The sequence below is a fragment of the Atta colombica genome, unplaced genomic scaffold (genome assembly GCF_001594045.1).
Source record: "Atta colombica isolate Treedump-2 unplaced genomic scaffold, Acol1.0 scaffold100, whole genome shotgun sequence".
Lineage (NCBI taxonomy): Eukaryota > Metazoa > Arthropoda > Insecta > Hymenoptera > Formicidae > Atta > Atta colombica.
Genome location: NW_017259185.1, coordinates 3,604,022 through 3,621,752, shown reverse-complemented (window position 1 = coordinate 3,621,752; position 17,731 = coordinate 3,604,022). Strand labels below are relative to the sequence as shown.

At 32.7% G+C, this 17,731-nt stretch overlaps 1 protein-coding gene across 1 annotated transcript in view; it reads left to right on the top strand.

Annotated features, from left to right (window-relative positions):
* Window positions 1-2,560: 2,560 nt before the first annotated feature.
* LOC108685366 overlaps window positions 2,561-17,731 on the top strand; it is a 151,369-nt gene continuing 136,198 nt past the window's right edge. The window contains exon 1 of the mRNA XM_018190127.1: window positions 2,561-2,897. Coding sequence (XP_018045616.1) covers window positions 2,561-2,897 — 337 coding nt within the window. The remainder of the gene's footprint in view (window positions 2,898-17,731) is intronic.

The following is a 17,731-nucleotide window of genomic DNA, read 5'->3' as shown; positions in this document are numbered from 1 at the left end:
CATCGGTGAACGCGCCATCGGGCCGACCGTAACCGCGGCATGTCGCTCGAGAAGACGGTCGCAGACGATCGTGTGGCGAGCGACGCGTGCCTCGTACGTCTATCGATTACCGTTCGTAAAAAGTGTATGCATGCCGTCGCCACCATCACAATCGCGACGCACAGTGATCGTTAGCCTGTCAAGCGATCGGTGCCAGAAGCGACGTGCTTGACGGGTGTAATTTGGCATGCCGCCGATCGTTGTGCGATCTCCTTCGGTGGTCGGCCGTCGTCGCTGCTCTTCTTGTCGGTGCGTACGAACGCTCGAGCGGCTCGAATAACAATCGGTAGCGCGGAACCGGAGCACGAAAGCGGAGTGTCGAGACACGTGGGCCGCGTGCCGGATCGAAATCGTGCCGAGGATCAAGAAAAAGCGATCATGTGCTACGCTCGGTGACATCGGTCGCGATCGTGCGCGGCGTTACCGTTGGCGATACACGTAGTCAGCAGAGAGCAGAGCTACCACTGCGGGGCGGCATCACCACGTGGTGAGTATATTATATTTGTGGAGTGCTAGGGAAAATAGTGGGAAAAATAGTATTAAAATATTTTCATTGCATTCAAATAGTAAATATTTTCAGTATAGGGAAAGAATTGAAGAATTAGATTCAATAGATATTTATTTAAAGGATGCGCTTATAAAAATATTTGGAGCATTTTGCGTAGTATATATAATAGTGAATATAATAGTATTTACTATTTACATTAACATTTACATTAATATTATTTGTCTTTTTTATATTTACTACGCAAAATATTTATTTTAAATATTTTACATAAAATATTATTTCAAATAGTATTTTTCATAAATCCATCCTTTAAATAAATGTTTGTATTGAATTTATTTCAATTTTTCCTCCGTATTACATCATATCAAATAGAAGGGTAATCGCCCTTCTCTCTTATCCTCACTATCCAGCTTAAGTATTGTGTCTTATGTATTGTGTAAGAAACGACCTAGAGACCTTTCGCATCTGGACTTTAATCCCAATAATCTCTCCGGAGATCGTCGTTGTACTTTGCTCCCATAAACAAGAATATATCGTTTAACATATAAACAGTTACCTATATTAACATATTCTATTAAATTTTTTGTTTTGGTTATAACTTTTATATTTTTATTTCCATCTACTTCTGACAATGAGTTGTAACAATTTTAAACATTTATATCGACATGCGAAATATTTCATACGTTACAATATATTTTTTCTCTTCAAAGCACGATGCATGAACGTGAAGATGAAAGGCAATCTATCATGTATTATCAAAGTTATCACATTCTTTTAAGTACAGCGCTTTGCTTCTTTCTAGTTAAAATCGATAAGATGAAAAGGTAGAGACTAAAGGAGATGTATGTATCCGACTGATCATTTATCATAAATGTCTGTCGGAGCTAAAAATGGCCAAATTTTTATTCTGCACAAGTCAAACTATTACATAGCTTCAGGCAAACCGGTGAATTTCAATCTTGTGTGAGTGATTTGTTTCTCAAAGCAATCATTCATACTCTGTTTGGCGCGACAAGTAGATATAGCCTCGTATGGTCAGACGAAACCGTTCAGTAGTCTGTTAATTACAATTTAGATCGTTTATCGACTGTGTGATTATTGCAAATGTTATAATATAATAAATTCATTTGTATTAAATTGCTGCATAATTCTGTCTAGTATCTGAAAAAAATCATGAAAATTAACATTAGAAGAATCAATGTTTTTATTCTCTGATGTCCATTTCTATTATAGATTAACTTTAATCTTGGTTTAATTTATTTTTATCTTTTTCTGATTCTGTGAACAAATAAAATAAAAAAATAAGTAATAAATCGAAATTAAAGTTAATTTTACATTGATAAAATCGGGCCTAAAAGGAAATAAACCAAGCAAATAAAATACTATTAAGATAAAGAAAGTGATGAAAATCCAAATATTTCATCTATATAGATATAATATTAAAAAGTTAAAAATTTCAGAATCCTATTTTTTTATACAAAAAATGTAATATTAAAAATAGGCACGATCAATAATGACCGCACGGTACTTTTAGTATTGAAATCGTGCGCGCGTTAATAATACAGTCAAAATACAATAAAATATAAATTACAATTTACTTCAATTCAATTACAATATTGTAATATTTTAATAAAATAATATAATTTAATAAAATAGATACAGTAAAATCATTTGTATAACATGTATTACATGCAAAAAGTATGCGTTCAATGTTTGCAAAATTCCTTGCTATAGACATAAAAAATAAATTTGGGAAGAATACAAAGAAAAACGATAAATGATCATAGATCTCGCTGGCAATACGATCTCAAATACACGATGTCTACGGAAACTGGAACTTCGGAAATCCTGTTCTCACTAGTAGACACAACTTTTACACAGCAATTTAATACCATCATAACTCAACGATTACAAGCGTGCAATTTTTAGGTGGATATCCCCGGGCGTGTACTCGGGCGGTTTTGGCTAGGACAAGAGGAAACGAAGACCGGAAGGCTGGATCACCTCCGTGGAATGTCTTCAGGCGCCAAGCGACTGGTGCAGTCGCTTAGGGGCCGGACCGGGGGCAGGGGCACCGGCGGCGGTCGTTCCGACGCCGGTGCCGGGGAAGATAGCGGCGTCGGGGGTGGCGGGGCCAGTACCAGCGCGACGAGACTGTGCCATTACGACAGCGGGCATGAACTCGACGAGATCTCGGTGATCGGGGCTACCGTCAGAGACAACGAGGGGCTGACGACGCCTACCACGCCGTGTCACTGCAGGAGTATTAAGTACGGTAGTGGACAGACGCTTTGCAGCATCGCCGGATTGCCGCCCGCCCCCGCCATACCCGCGCACAGAGCACAGTCCGGTGAGTTCGACTATCATCTTTTCAGCTTTTATTGTCGGCAGATTCGCATCTCATATCATCGTGTATCATTTTGTATGAACTATAGATGTGATCTGACGCCAATAAAATACATTGTAAGAAACTTTAACTACGAGAATAATCTTCTTTTTGAAAAAGTTGTATCATTTACAATAAAGACAAAAAATATTAAATAAATGCAAAACTACATGGATAAAATTTGTAATATTTTCTTAAAACTAATAAAATAGCATCACTAATAAGGTAATATTTGAAAATAAATTCTGAAAATGTTTAAAAATGTTCAAAAATGTTGCAAAATATTTTCATCGCCAATTTAAATTTTTAGACAAAAGTAACAAAACTTATTTAAATCTGGATATCTCAATTATTAAAATTAATATTGTCTTCTTAGGGAGAGTCCCTTCTTAAAGTAAACCGAATTGAAACTAATTATAAATTGAAAATTCAATCCTACCAATTGATATTTTACATTATATAACTGTAGTGGAATTTCTATATTTTTTAAAATTTAAAATACGTAATACATAATAGAATATTGTAATAGATTTGCAATGTTTTATTTGCGGGGTTTATTTGATTAACTTTTTCAAGATATTTCTGTATTTTTAATCATGGCAGCTTCTGTTTCTTTTAGAACAATCCATAGATTTATGCATACCTATCTGTATACGATACTATTTGTCATTGTCACCATAAATAAATTGAAAAAAATGTTAGCAATAAATTGCACATGGTAACACATTGTCGAGAATGAAAAAGCGCACATTTACTTACTGATTACAAGTCTAAATCATGTTTCATTTATCTTCTTTCGAATTTTTCGAAAATGCATGTAAAATTTATGAACTCAACCTCGTATGTCGCGTAACTTTGGACTTTATTCCGAAAGTCATATTTCGTATGACTGTGGGGATAAAGTCCAAAGTTATGTGAATATAGACTATAATATAAGGTTACCCATTTTCGATTCAGTAAGTTGGATAGCCTTTCGTTGCAAGAGAGCACAGTCGTCGACTGCAGCAATGCAGTAACGTAGAATTATGTAACGACGCACATGAAATGGTTGCAAGCGGCAGAAAAATGCAGACAAGCTAACCGCGGAAACCATTGATTTTTATTATTGCGCGTATTCTCTCGCGCCTTCGGACAATCACGAAGTCGTTGTTGATTCGTTCGTTGTGCACACCATCGTTCTCGACACTGCGGTTCAGTCTGCAACGAAGTATTTATTGATACAATACAAAACATATTTACTATGTTTTGTTAGCGCGAGACCATAAACTAGGCCGGAATATTTCACAAAACGTAACATGATGCTCGTTCGTATCTTCGCGTATAACTTATTTCGCTCCATAAACAGTCATAAATTCTCGTTCGCGTCTGTAAGAAGCAGGATTTTTACTTAAGAAACGCGTCTCTCTGTTTTTATACTTAGCCTCGCTAGCACTTTTTTAATCTCTTCGCATTGCGAAAAGCTGCGCTATTGGTCGATCTTTTCTCAAGCTTTTCCTCTCGAGCGAAATATACAATTCTGCTTCTCGGCGGTCTTTATCACGATCTCACGTCTATAATTCCAACCGACGGAATATCTATGCCAGGATATCTTGCAGCACACGTGTAATTGCGAAGGTATTGTGTATATCCTGACATTCAGAGAAGGAAAATGCATGCCGCGTTTTTGCTAGCAACCTCTCTGACAAAATTGCGTCTCTTGACTTGAACATTAAATTAGACTAAAATATTAACCTTCATTGTGCAGTCATATTTTTACTCCTTTTATCTGCAATTTATCTTTTCTTGTCGAGTTCAACTTTTTTTTACTGTTCTAGACTTTTCTATTCTGACTCTCTTTTAAACAAAATTCACGCTTACTTTTATAACATCTCTATTTTATATTTCCAAATAGATTTTTTAAGTCTAATTAAAATCTTTATTTAATAAAATTTAAAATTTGAGCAAAAATAAAAGTGAATTTGAGAATGAAATTTTGCTTGTGTCAAAAAAGATTTAGATTGTAGGTGGAAAGTTAAGTGTTATTTTCTACCTTATCGTCATGTATATAATTAAGTTTTTGAAAATACGAGATATTTAAATGAAATGCAGGAAAGTAATAAAACATTTTTCCGTCATTTCGTTTCAATCATATTAATCTCTTCTATTTGCTACTAGATAATATCTGAGATCTCGTAGAATGCGAATGTTAATAATTGCTTGTTGATGTCTGCTGAATAATTGATTGTGTATTTACTTTTTCTAATTTACATATAAATTTTATATGTTAAAATTAAGCATTTGCATATTATATATAAATACGAAAAAAGGAATATGTTGAAAATAAAAAGCAAACAAATATATACATATTATACGTATGTATTTACAAAGAAAATATATCAAATTATTACAAATGAAAATTTATGTATATTCTCATAATCATAACGTAACATCAAAAATTAAGCATAAAGCCAGAGAAAAGAAAATGTATATAATTGTTTGCATGCGTGTCAGCGTAAAGAATAAAAAATCCTTTATTAATTACATTTTTAGAATATTAAAATCTTATAAGGTTCCTTAAGACTAATGGAAAAGCAGTGCGTTTCAGGATTTTACGTAAATCTTACGATATAGCTAGAAAGGTTTCGATCAAGCTTTGACACCATTAGAAGGAATAGCTGTTACTGTCTTTCGAGGAGCTTAATGCGCGCTTTGACTTATCGTCGGAAGAGGCACCTAAGAGGCTGTAGTTTGAAATTCGCGTTTAAACTGTAAGATTAAAGTACAAATTCGAAGATGCTTTAAAATATTAATGATGTTCGCGACTATTACCTGGTAGTCATGGTGATGGAAGAGAAAAAAGTGATTTTCGTAATATTTCTTACAGACCTCGACATAAAATTACTATTAAACGATCACGATATGATGCAATCCAGGCGATTGTTGTGGATTTCGGCAATATCTTCGACCGTAAACGCGAGAAGCTTTATGTCTCCCTTTGAATTCCAATGATGGCACGACGGAGACCGATAATACTAATCCGCTAATCGACAGTCGTTGGGCCCTGGCATCAGCAGCCGATAGTATCGCGGAAAATTTACGAGCAACGGATTTCAATAATGGTCGATCCGATTCATAGATCTCCATTCTCTTGACCTAATTACGAAAGATCGATATGCGAAAGATCGATAAAAACCGCTACTGGCGAAAACACTTTTTTTATCAGCCTTTGTTAAACGAAACATCGTGTGCAGATCCTGAGAGCAAAAGCGCAAAAAAAAATCGAAACATAGCTTGAGTTGTTGGCTGACACCATCAGAGATGTGAGCTTTAAATTATCGTGAAGAACGTTCAAGTTAAAGTGCCTATCGAAGAGCCTAGATCTCCATATGTCGATACCGTAATATTTTAACCGAGATAACAGAGAATGGAAAACTCGATCCATTAGCTTTAACTTCACAGACATTTCTGTCACGTTTAAATCACGCATTCGTTTAAAAAGTGTATCGTCTAAAGATTTATATAACTTACAAAATTCTTTGTCAAACAATTCGATAAAAATTTGATTTGTACAATATTTGTGAAATATTTCACTGCTCCGAATAAATCTTGCAAAACTTTTAACACGGATACACTGTTAAATTTATAATGTAAAGTTATAATAATTTGAGTTATTTTTAATTATTTAATAAATCGTCATTGATCCTTTTTAATATGTTGTTATTTAACTGAAATAATGGAATAAACAATTTAACTTAAGAACTGTATTAAAATTTATTTAAATTTAGTTTATTATTTACAAAGTGCACATATATTAATATGTATGTTGTTTATTTTGGAATTAAGCAATTCAATCACAGAAATTGATTTAAATTTTGATACATATGGAAGTTGAAAATAAAAATATTATTTAACTCAAAAGAATTGGAAAAAGTAAATAAATTTAAGGCTAATGAAGAGCAACACGGTTAGTGATGTCATAGGTTTTTTATTTTGTGAAAAGAATAATGTTATTAGGTCATCTTTGTTCCAATTGATTGTACATTCGATTTTCTTTAGAGTCTTTTTCAGTAATGCAGATATAATTTTGCAAGTATTAGTTCAACAGTCCATTAAGAATAAGTCACTCACAGATTCCCAAACTGAAGTGATATCTAATTCAATAAATTATGTAATAAAAAGGATATTAAGGGATTGAGTTGCGATTGCTTCTTTGATATCTAAAGGGCGATTTACACGGAGCGATTTTACTCACTTCGTCACCAGCTAATGACGTCATTAATTCGTCAGCGAATTTTCTCGACGCTGCTTTTATTCTGCATGAAGCAAGTTTCTTAAATTCATTAGTGAATTCACTCGCAGATGAAAGCTTCTCCCACACAATTGTTTTTTTTTATTCGTTAGTGTCTAAAATTTTAAAGTCGCAGCATCGAGTGATCACTGGTCAAACGAATCACTGGGCAGCAGCATCAAAAGAAGCTCTAAAACGTTTGCTGAAAGCGAGTAAAGTCGCTCGGTGTAAATTGTTCTTAACAGTATATTACTTTACAAAGAAATATTTTCTTAAAAGAAACTGTTTTCCGGAAACGCTAAAATTGATAGACAGTATATAATCTTCTGAATGTAACCTTCCCGATTTCCTCTTCTATAGAAACTTTAGAAATGTAAGATGATAAGAGATAGGAAGTTACTAATGCCAGGTTGATTAACTTGAAAGTTGCCGGAGCAACTTACTACAACAATAGAGTACATTCTCCATTGTGTGACGCAGGCTTTTTTCCGATCCGTGTCCGCTAACTTTTCTCGCTGTGTTAGAACATCGTTCAAACTGCGCGTGTCGCGCGATATAGGTTTGTATCCGAAAATCTTCAACAAGAAAACGGAGCAACTTTGCCGCGATCGTGGAAGTTCACGTGAACGGACGTCAATGCCTGCTGGAGAAGTGGATGCACGGGAAGTCTTCTTTCCGTCTACTCGAACAAGGAATGAGGAACTCGATCGGATGCAGTGCACGTTACGCGCACACGCGCGCTTGCACGAAAATCGCAGTCAGCAACAATTCCTCAGAGTTATGTGTTTGCGACGTGTCTACCGGTAAATACGCGAGCAAGTTTAGACCAGTTTCAATGTAGTTTCGCAGATACAGGAGCGGTATTGCGTCGACGATGTTAAGCTGGCCCACCTACGGATATCACTATTCACTTCGCGGTTGGTCGCTTCACCGCCAGGACGGCTGTCGTTTCGATTAGTATACGCTACTCAGAACAACGAATTCGAATAAGTTATCTCACACTCGAAGTGTGAGATAACTTTCGCTTTTAAAATTCATAATTAGTTTTCAAAAATTCAATAACGACTATTTAAATTATAAATTATAAAATTATAAATTTCTATTCTAATTTTTCATCAGAAAAAATCTAATGTAATCTAATAAAAAGAATTTACTTTTTGTTATTGCTTAGAATTTAATTATTAATCTTCTTTTTGCAATACCTTCATCTGCAATCTGGATCTTTTTTCCACATCCATTTTTTTATTATTCTAAATTTTTAAAAAATTCAAGATTACTTTTCAACATCTCTTTACATTACGAAATATAGGTTTTTTAATTTAAATGTTAAAATTATATATTTCATAAAAATTGAAATTTGAGTAAAGATGAGTGTGTTTGAAAGAGGAGGGATAGATAAAATTATCAGATTTTACCTAAACAATAAAACCCCTTTTATGCATGTTTTCTTATATTGTTTGATGTGCTAAATCATTTGCAAACGTTATTTCAAACTGAGTTGGTGAAAACGTGTTGAAAATTGCTTCTTTCATTGCTTAAGTTAAAATTAACTATTTTAATGCCTGGACAATAAATAAATTATATTAATTTTGATCAACGTAATGGAGTCCTTTTTATGCATATTTCTAATTTTCTTTGAAATGCTGAATCATTTGTAAACGTTAATTTCAAGCTAAACTGATGGGAAATAATGGAAAATCAAAGATCAGATTTCGATGAAATTGTGGTACTTTTAATACGGAACATATTCCCGTCAGATCGATTTAAAATAAACGTTTGCAAATAATCCGACATATCAAAAAATACAAGAAAATACACAGGAAAAGTTCCATCGTTTAAGCCAAAATCTAGTCATTTTATTCAAGCTCTTTTGAGAGTAAAATTTTGCCAAAAATTTTATGTTAAAAAAATTTTGCAGATGAAGAATTAATTATGTCACTTTTCGATTTTATATATATAGTAGATTAAAAATAATTAAATGATACAATTAGTGAATTACAATAATGCATCTTATTGCAATTAATTTTCTCACAATGCAGAGAATTCTATAAAATAAATGAATGCAAATATCACGTTTGCGTTTATGAAACATAATAAAAGAGACATACGTATACATAGAACATTTAATCGTTATCAGCTACTTTTATTATACATATCGCCGTACGGTTGTATTTGGTGAAGTGGCGAGTTTAAGCAGGCCCTCTACGGACACGCTATCGGAAAAAAGTGCAGTTTACGTATGTAGTCTAAATGTATATGCATAATACAATGCGTCTCACGAGAGTTACCGTAACGATCTTGATAAAGGGAGAAGAGCACTTTTCCCTGCAATTTGCCTCTAGATGGCAGAGTAGCTATTTACTTTACTACTATTTGCTATCATCAAGAATTGCAAAAACCTATGTGACATTTTATTATGTGTTCGTATCACTTTATAGTGTTTATAATTAATTTTATTATATCATACTACAGCTATTTTTAATGTTATTTAATATAATATCCATTTGAATAAATCAACAAAAAATGCATATATTTAGCGAATGCATATATCTTAATATATTTTTATAAATATGCACTAAATTCTTGTATTTAATATTTTTAAAAATTCAGACTGTTTTAACTTGTAAAAAATATAAGTATACTTTTTGAAAATATCTATTAAATTAATTAGATATTTTTCTTGAAATTTATAATTTGGAGTCTTCATAAATAAGTGCAATGTCCACTAACTTGCAACGATGTCTAAACCGACGAAATATGAAGAAAATGCATAATAAAGCTTCCGATAATACTCATGTCATTTTAGGCGGCTATAATAGCAAAATGGTCATGGGGATCATAGAAGAACCAGAGAACTAGATGCAAATTGATGGATTAAGATGTGTTCGAGCAACGCGAATAAAAGTGACGAAGAAAGTTGTGATAACTTTTGTCCGATGCTACTTTCTACAATACAGTCAACATCCCTATTTTTATTTAGTGATGGAAAGTTTGGAACGTGTGGTCAAGATAAAAGTTACTCGAGAGAAGAGAAGAGAAAGAGAATAGTGGAGGAGTAAAATCGAAACGTTGGACTTTGCGCTAAATAGGAAGTCTCAGAGGTAGAAAGAGAATCAGGAAAAGTCCGGTTAATTGCAATCTCGTTCCGTTTGCACGAGTGATATCTATGTCTTTTCATTAAAGAAATTAATCTCTGACACTGCTGGCGCTTCCGCCGATGGTTACAAAAAGGATCGTTCGGGGTAGCTTTAAAACGCTCAAAGGTTTGTTACTTCTGGATTTGGTCACAATCGAAGCTATATCACGATTTTCACGATATTATTTCAATGATATTACATAGAAAGCCATTTCTCGACACATGAAAAATCGAATCGAGAAAATAAAGAATAACAGTCTCAATCTCTAACAAAAATAAAATGTATTTCTGCTTCCTATTTTGTAACAATTTTTAATATTATTTTTAATATTATTTTTTAAAATATATTGTATCATCCAAAATAATTTTTAAAAATTTCGAAAATATTAACAATCCTTTAAATTATGAAAATGTGCACAATGTATATTTATAACTCCTAAATGCAATTGCTAAATGATTAATATTATAATATTTCATTGAACAAATTACTCAGCTTTCTAACAATAAGTAATTATGATGCTAATGATACTAATGATGACTTAAGCATTTATTTTTATTATATATATTACCGGTACAAAATCTCTCTCTGGAATCTTCCAAATGTTTTAGGGACAATTTAATGTTGGTAATCCTCCTAATTGAAGGTCGCGCTCAAACTTTGAGTCACAAACTCCTAAACAAGTATTTAATGGCCGGGGAACTTTTGAAATGATTAAACACGTCCAAAAACTAAAGCGATTAACTTGTAATATTACGAAAAAATTCGCGATACGTTTAATTGAAAATGTTAATCTTATAATCTAAGTTTACGCGCGCGCACGCCTTGATTCCAGAAAAAAAAGGAGAAATATTACGCTGTTGCGAAAAATACTAAAAGAGTAACGAGAATATACTTAAAAGAGCAATAATCTATTATCGATCTAACTTCAACTTTTCTCAACGTAAATAACAATCTTGATTACCTTCCTTCTATCCTTTGACGATTCCCCTTTCTCTCCTTTTCTCTCTCTCCCTTTCTAGTACACACTCCTTCACTCCAAAATAGCTTTCTCACTAGGCGCTATTGATATCGCATCAGCGTTATACAGATAGAGAGGGATCAATACTTCGGTACTCCCAATACCTCGAGAGGTTGAATGCAACCGTGAAGATTCCTTTGTAATAATCGCGCGGGACCTTTGACGGAGACTCTCCGTTATCATCAAGCTCTACTTCCTTCGCTTCCATTGCCACGAGCAGATTGATTTCCTGCGGTGCGACAGCGTCTACGATTGAAGCAATTACAGCACGGGACGTTCTAAGTGAACTTCGGACTTATTTCGAGACAGCTTTCGAAACTCGGCCATTGCTCCTAAAGCCTCGTTATTAGTTTACTTGTTAGATAGTAATTCTCACTGTTGCATCGGTATAACAAAATTAAATAAACTATTCATGTTTAACATTGAAACTCGTATCAATCGATTTTATCTGTACAAAGTTAAAAACGCAAATACATACATGCGCAATGTACTTACTCTTGCTCGGAAATATTTTTAAACTCGCTTGCATAAAAGAAATATCAAATATAGTTTCTCAATTATAACAGTTAACAATATTCCAATGATTTAAATTTTGATTAAATTCTCCCTTCAGGCATGAAATCAGCTTATATGAAAATCGCGTATATATTCCTACTGTTTGTGTTCCTGTCGTCGTCGATGACATCCAACAATACTCGACTGCATGTCAACAAGAGACAGCGGACAACGAATCGACGTTAATTAGACGAGCACATACACAATGTTCGGAAACAAGATGACGATTCCATATATGCATGTGAGAACTCTAGATTTATGTTGGTGCGATACAACGTTTGATGGCACAAACAGATACGATATGAACTTCTACTCTGATTGGCCTTCGGCCAAAATCCCTTTACAGTTCATATATATCAGAGCTTTGTGCGCATAATGTGGTATTCATAAATCGTATTAAAGCTTACTGTTATATTGACATTACGTGAGAATCGACAGATACGAGTAAAGGAAATTCCGATAACGTGAACGATGATTAAGAAAACAAAAATAATTCAATTTTTCTTTAAATTTGTTATAGAAAGTCATGAAATTAATTTCGACTTTGAATATCATAAATCCGTCAAAATTTTATTTTTCTTTATTTTATGTATCGCGTGTTGCATATATCAGTCAATATATTGGTATATTAGATTATTTTATAAATGTAATATCTTTCCTAATACATACAAGGCATTATATTTATAAAATTAATCGATTGATCACATTTATGAAATTGATCGATTGATTACATTTTATAAATGTAATGCCTTCTCTAGTAGGCATTACATTTATAAAATAGCCGACATACTGACCAATATGTTGATGCAACACGTGGTACATGCTATGTTGTACAACAGAAATGCTAAATATTACGAAGTTTATGTTCAATATTTTAACTTATTTCAAATATATTTCAAAAATATTTCTTATATATTAGGCACACAAATTAAATATGCACAAATACATTGTACATTGATCTGATTGATACGATATATTTTAATTTTCCGATATGACTGTCGATTCAAGAAGCATGTAAAACTTTTGATTAAAATTAAAAACGCTAACACGTTACGAATTATTTCGTATTTTGCATATAGAAATAATCTCGTGACAAATTGAACAAAAAATTAAATTTATGTATTTTAAATAATTTTTATCATTTTTTCATACGCGAACAATCAGAACTTTCTATTTTTGTGGAGAAAAACCTAAATTTAATTTTCTGCAGAATTAAAATTATTGTTATCTATTACATGTGATAATATACAATCTCAAAATTCATGCAGTTATTTAATATCTTGCTATGAGACAAAGAGTTAACTAAAAATTCACGTGTTATTTTATGAACTTTTTGTTAATATTAAAACTTGAGTGACATTCAGGAATTGAATATAATAAAATATTCGAACAGTGCTTTTGTAGGGAAGTCTTTTGTGCGTTTTCGATAACGAATACCGACATCAAATTTCTGCACGTTCGCAATGAAGCGCACTGCGTCGGTCCGGACTGGATCGATGTGGTCGACTAAGTGTATTCTGAATATTCCGTTGCATTGAAATTTTCATCAAGCTCGTGAGAGAAAACGCAGCTCACGGCAATGAAATCGGAAAGGACGGAGTGAACAATAATATAACTGTGCCAGTAACTTTGAAGTCTTCATATAATTCTGCAACGGTCCCGTGACTTCTGTTGCGGAATTATCGACGGAGTGCACGTTGAATTTCCTAACTTCCATCCAACGATCCTATTCGTTTTTCAATATGACTATGTTTCTATAATTTTGAATATATTTCAATAACTAATAGTTTGAATGGAAACTTCACGCGAACTTTGACGATAAAATATTTAATAAAATTATACTTAAAATAAATATTCGATTTCATTACCATGTTGGAATTAAAATTGCATCAACTTAAGATCAAATTAAGTGTAGATAATTCAATGCATTAATAGTATTTGATTCAAAAATATTTCAATTCATTGATTTTTTAATTGCAATTCATTGATTTTTTTTGTTTTCTTTCAAAGTAAAATATAATTGCAATTCATTGATTTTTTGTTTTCTTTCAAAATAAATTATAATTAATTACGTAACTCGAAAAATATATTCCTTGAATATAGAAAAATTTAAGCTTCTTAAAAGCGTATTGAATACTATTAATGAAATTGATTGTACATAAGAGTTTGGCATTAAAAATATTCTGCAGCTTGTTATTTTCTGCAAAATTCTTTACTCGCAAACTGTACCTAACATAATATTAATTATTCTAAAATAGCAAAATATGCATAGAATTATTCTAATCTTAAATCCTCTAATCTTAATTCTCATACTTAATTTGATATTTATGCTATGAAGCAATATTAGAAATTTAAATTTAAGTTTAAAAATATCGTATAAAAGAACTATGGCGATAATTAAATATTAATTATAGGGATTCAAGTTCTTAAACAAACATGTAAACACGATATGGTAAATATCCTTCAGCTACCCTTCGTATTCTACATCCTTCGATGAAGTCTATTCCCATGCAGCTATTCTATAAGCAGCTGTATCATTAATATGGTGCGAATAGTTGAAGAAATTTACATACAAAAGAGCCAAGATGTTGGAGCTGTCGTAGAAGGAAGAAAAGAATGAAGGTGGCTTGAATAATTTGACTGTAATAGTACGCATAATTTCGAAGATCGTTTTCATGTTTGAAATCAAGATCTTAAGAGGTTTTCTTTTCATGAAAAATAGAAAAATTTGTCTAGACAAAGACTTGTCGAGACAAAGACTCAGTGTACTCTGATTTTCATATTTGAGAAATGAGATTATCGTAGATTTAATTCTTTTGCAATTTCATTCAAAAATTATTGCGCTACTCGCCGCACCGGCAATTAGAAATTTTAATGCGCGCAGATAATAATAATTTTCGCGTGTCGCGGAAAATGCTGAGGTACGCAGGTTCTCCTAATGCTATGGCGATTCTGCGCGGATTATAAAATGACCAACGAACTCCGTGGTTTGCGGACTTAAAATATCCCGGACGTATTTAAGCCGCTCCGCATATGGTACTCGCGTAATGGCATAGCATGGAAGGAGAATAAAAAAAGAGCGAACATCGAATAATTTTTACGGTCTAGTTATAATCCTGGAGAAAATGCGTATACGAAGATGTTATAACGACGATGAGACGGTGTTTGAGCTTTGTGAGCTTATGTCTGATATTCTTTCAAGCGAAATCGCGAATTCGCGATTTTATCCTAAAATAAGCGTGTCCTATTAAAGTGACTAACTTTTAATCTTTACAAATAGCGCAGTGATTTCTGTTAATATTTTAAACTACAATTTCTCATAACGCTATCAGTATTTATTTTACATAACATAAAGAATATTTTATTCAAGATAAGTTATTGATATTCAATATAAGATATTTTAAATAAAATAAAGGAGGAGTAATAATAAGATAAATCTTAAAATAACGAACGGAGAAATTTCGATCGCTTGATAAGAGCAGACTGAATCACTGAGAGTTTGCACTTCCAAATTTAGGATGCTTGATGATCGTAGTAATCGAATATCGCGTTTAATTTTATTATCTCACGCTTCGTTAGTTCAGTGCACGTTCAATGGATCGATAGGGACGTCACTATTTTAAGCGCTGCTTATTCATTTTACGAGGTGTCGTTTTTCGGCTATAAAATTATTAATAGAAGAACCGTATCGCATGTTTTATTAGACAATTAAACCAAATTAATCCGGCAGTGATTGCAATCATTGTTGCAATCACTGCCGGATTAATTTGATTGTGATCGCAAATGATTGAAATAATACCGTTCAAGTTATATCTATTGAAATATAAATCACTTAACGGAAATATTCTGGTATATCATAATGCGCGAGTCTCTGAACTTCACTCCCGTCAAGCATCATTTTACTGATCAAACCACATCGCTAATGCGAATCCGCTACCAATATCCTGTAATTGTTTTTCGAACCAGGAAGTTGAGTGTCGCGTTCCATCGCGTTTACCCTTCCTGTATTACGCTCGATATGACGGCAGCCGGTAGTTGTTTACCGGAGATATTTTCGAGTAATGCACGGGGATGGATGGCGAGCTGTCCATACCCAGAAGATCGATGTTACTTCTAAAGCGAAGAATTTCATTTGTACAGTATATACACGGGGAGTACATATTGTCAGTCATGACTGAAAGTAAGCTCTTATTCGTATGGCTCTGTTCATCCATGAAATAGTATGTAATTTTTCATGTCTGACATAATCTTGCTATTTAAATAGACAATTATCATAAAACCTGTCAAACCTTGCTATATTTCTCTTCGCATTTCAATTAATTTTTGCGATATATACAAAAAGTGTATTTTAAAGTATAACTATATTAAACGTACGTCCAGTTATAAAAATAAATACTGTTAGATTTAATTCCTATAATTTTGCAATTCTTATAGATAATATTATGCTTTCATTCAGCTTATTGAATTTTTAAATGAAATTTTTGAGCTCTAAAAAACAAAGTGATATTTATCAACCTGCATTCTGATTTAGTTCTGATCAAAAATGACGTTTCGTAAAATGTTGTCTTTCGAAAAGGTTTTCCCATCCGTTCGATCCATCATCGATTGATTTCCCTTACTCTATCTATGAATGATCTCATGTTCACGTTTCGACAGTGCAAAACAGAACTTCGTGAGAAACGCCGTAATGTACGTTCGCAACGTCACTTCATTAGCATCAAATCGAATTGATACGCAGGTGTCTACTTGGCGAAGCTCCTAGCAATTTTCCTAAGTTTCCTAAGTACAGCCTACAAAGTGTTGCCTAAAATCTCGTAAATTTAGTCTACGTGTCTCCTATGATAAAGAGACAGCCTGTAAGATGCACTTTTTTGCTTAAGATATAACAAGTATTAGGCATATATGTATAATATTATACATTATGTATAATGTTATACATTATGTAAAATATTCATTATAATATTTGAATTAGTTTTATATTTAAATTAAAAGACATTATACTTTATTTCCATAAAATTCCATGAAAATTTTACTTGAATTAATTGGAAAATAAAGAATGTAATTTTTTAATATAACAATTCTTTTTTGGATCTTTCTCTCTCTCTCTCTCTCTCTCTCTCTCTCTCTCTCTCTCTCTTTCTCTCTATTTCTTTCTCTTTTCTCTTTTCTCTCTTGATTCTTCTTTTAATTCTTCTTTTTCAGTTTTTTTTTCTCGATCTTTCTCTCTTGATTCTATTTATTTAGATTATTCCTTTTTTATTCTTCTTTATTTTTCCCAAAGTCTCACATTATTTTTACATATTCTATGTATTTATTATATTTTATTGTAAATGCAACTACTATCCAAGTAGTATTTATCATTGAGAATTTCAAGTTGAAAATTTCTATTATATTGAAAGCATAAACGAGACAGAACGATCGAGAGTCAGCAGAACGAAGTGAAGTGCTTATATGCCGTGTAAGTAGCTTCGCGATAGACGTAGCCTCAGAGATTGACTCACAAAAGCCGAAGAAAATTAGGTGTCAATCACTTCAGTTCACAAAAGAGGAATTTTGTCACGCGTCAATCGTTCAAGGACATCTATTTATGTGGTGGAAGAAAATTATGTACATCGACGATCGAATATACTTTTCACGTGTAGTATTATCGAATACATATTATATCTTATTCTACTCTCAATAAAAACATTTTTATAAGTAAAATTTGATATTAGATTTCAATTTATTTAACCAGATTATTTAACTAGATGATTTAAATAATGTATTTTAATAAATTTATATTCTTAATTATAACAGTAATTAAATACTTGACTAGAAATAA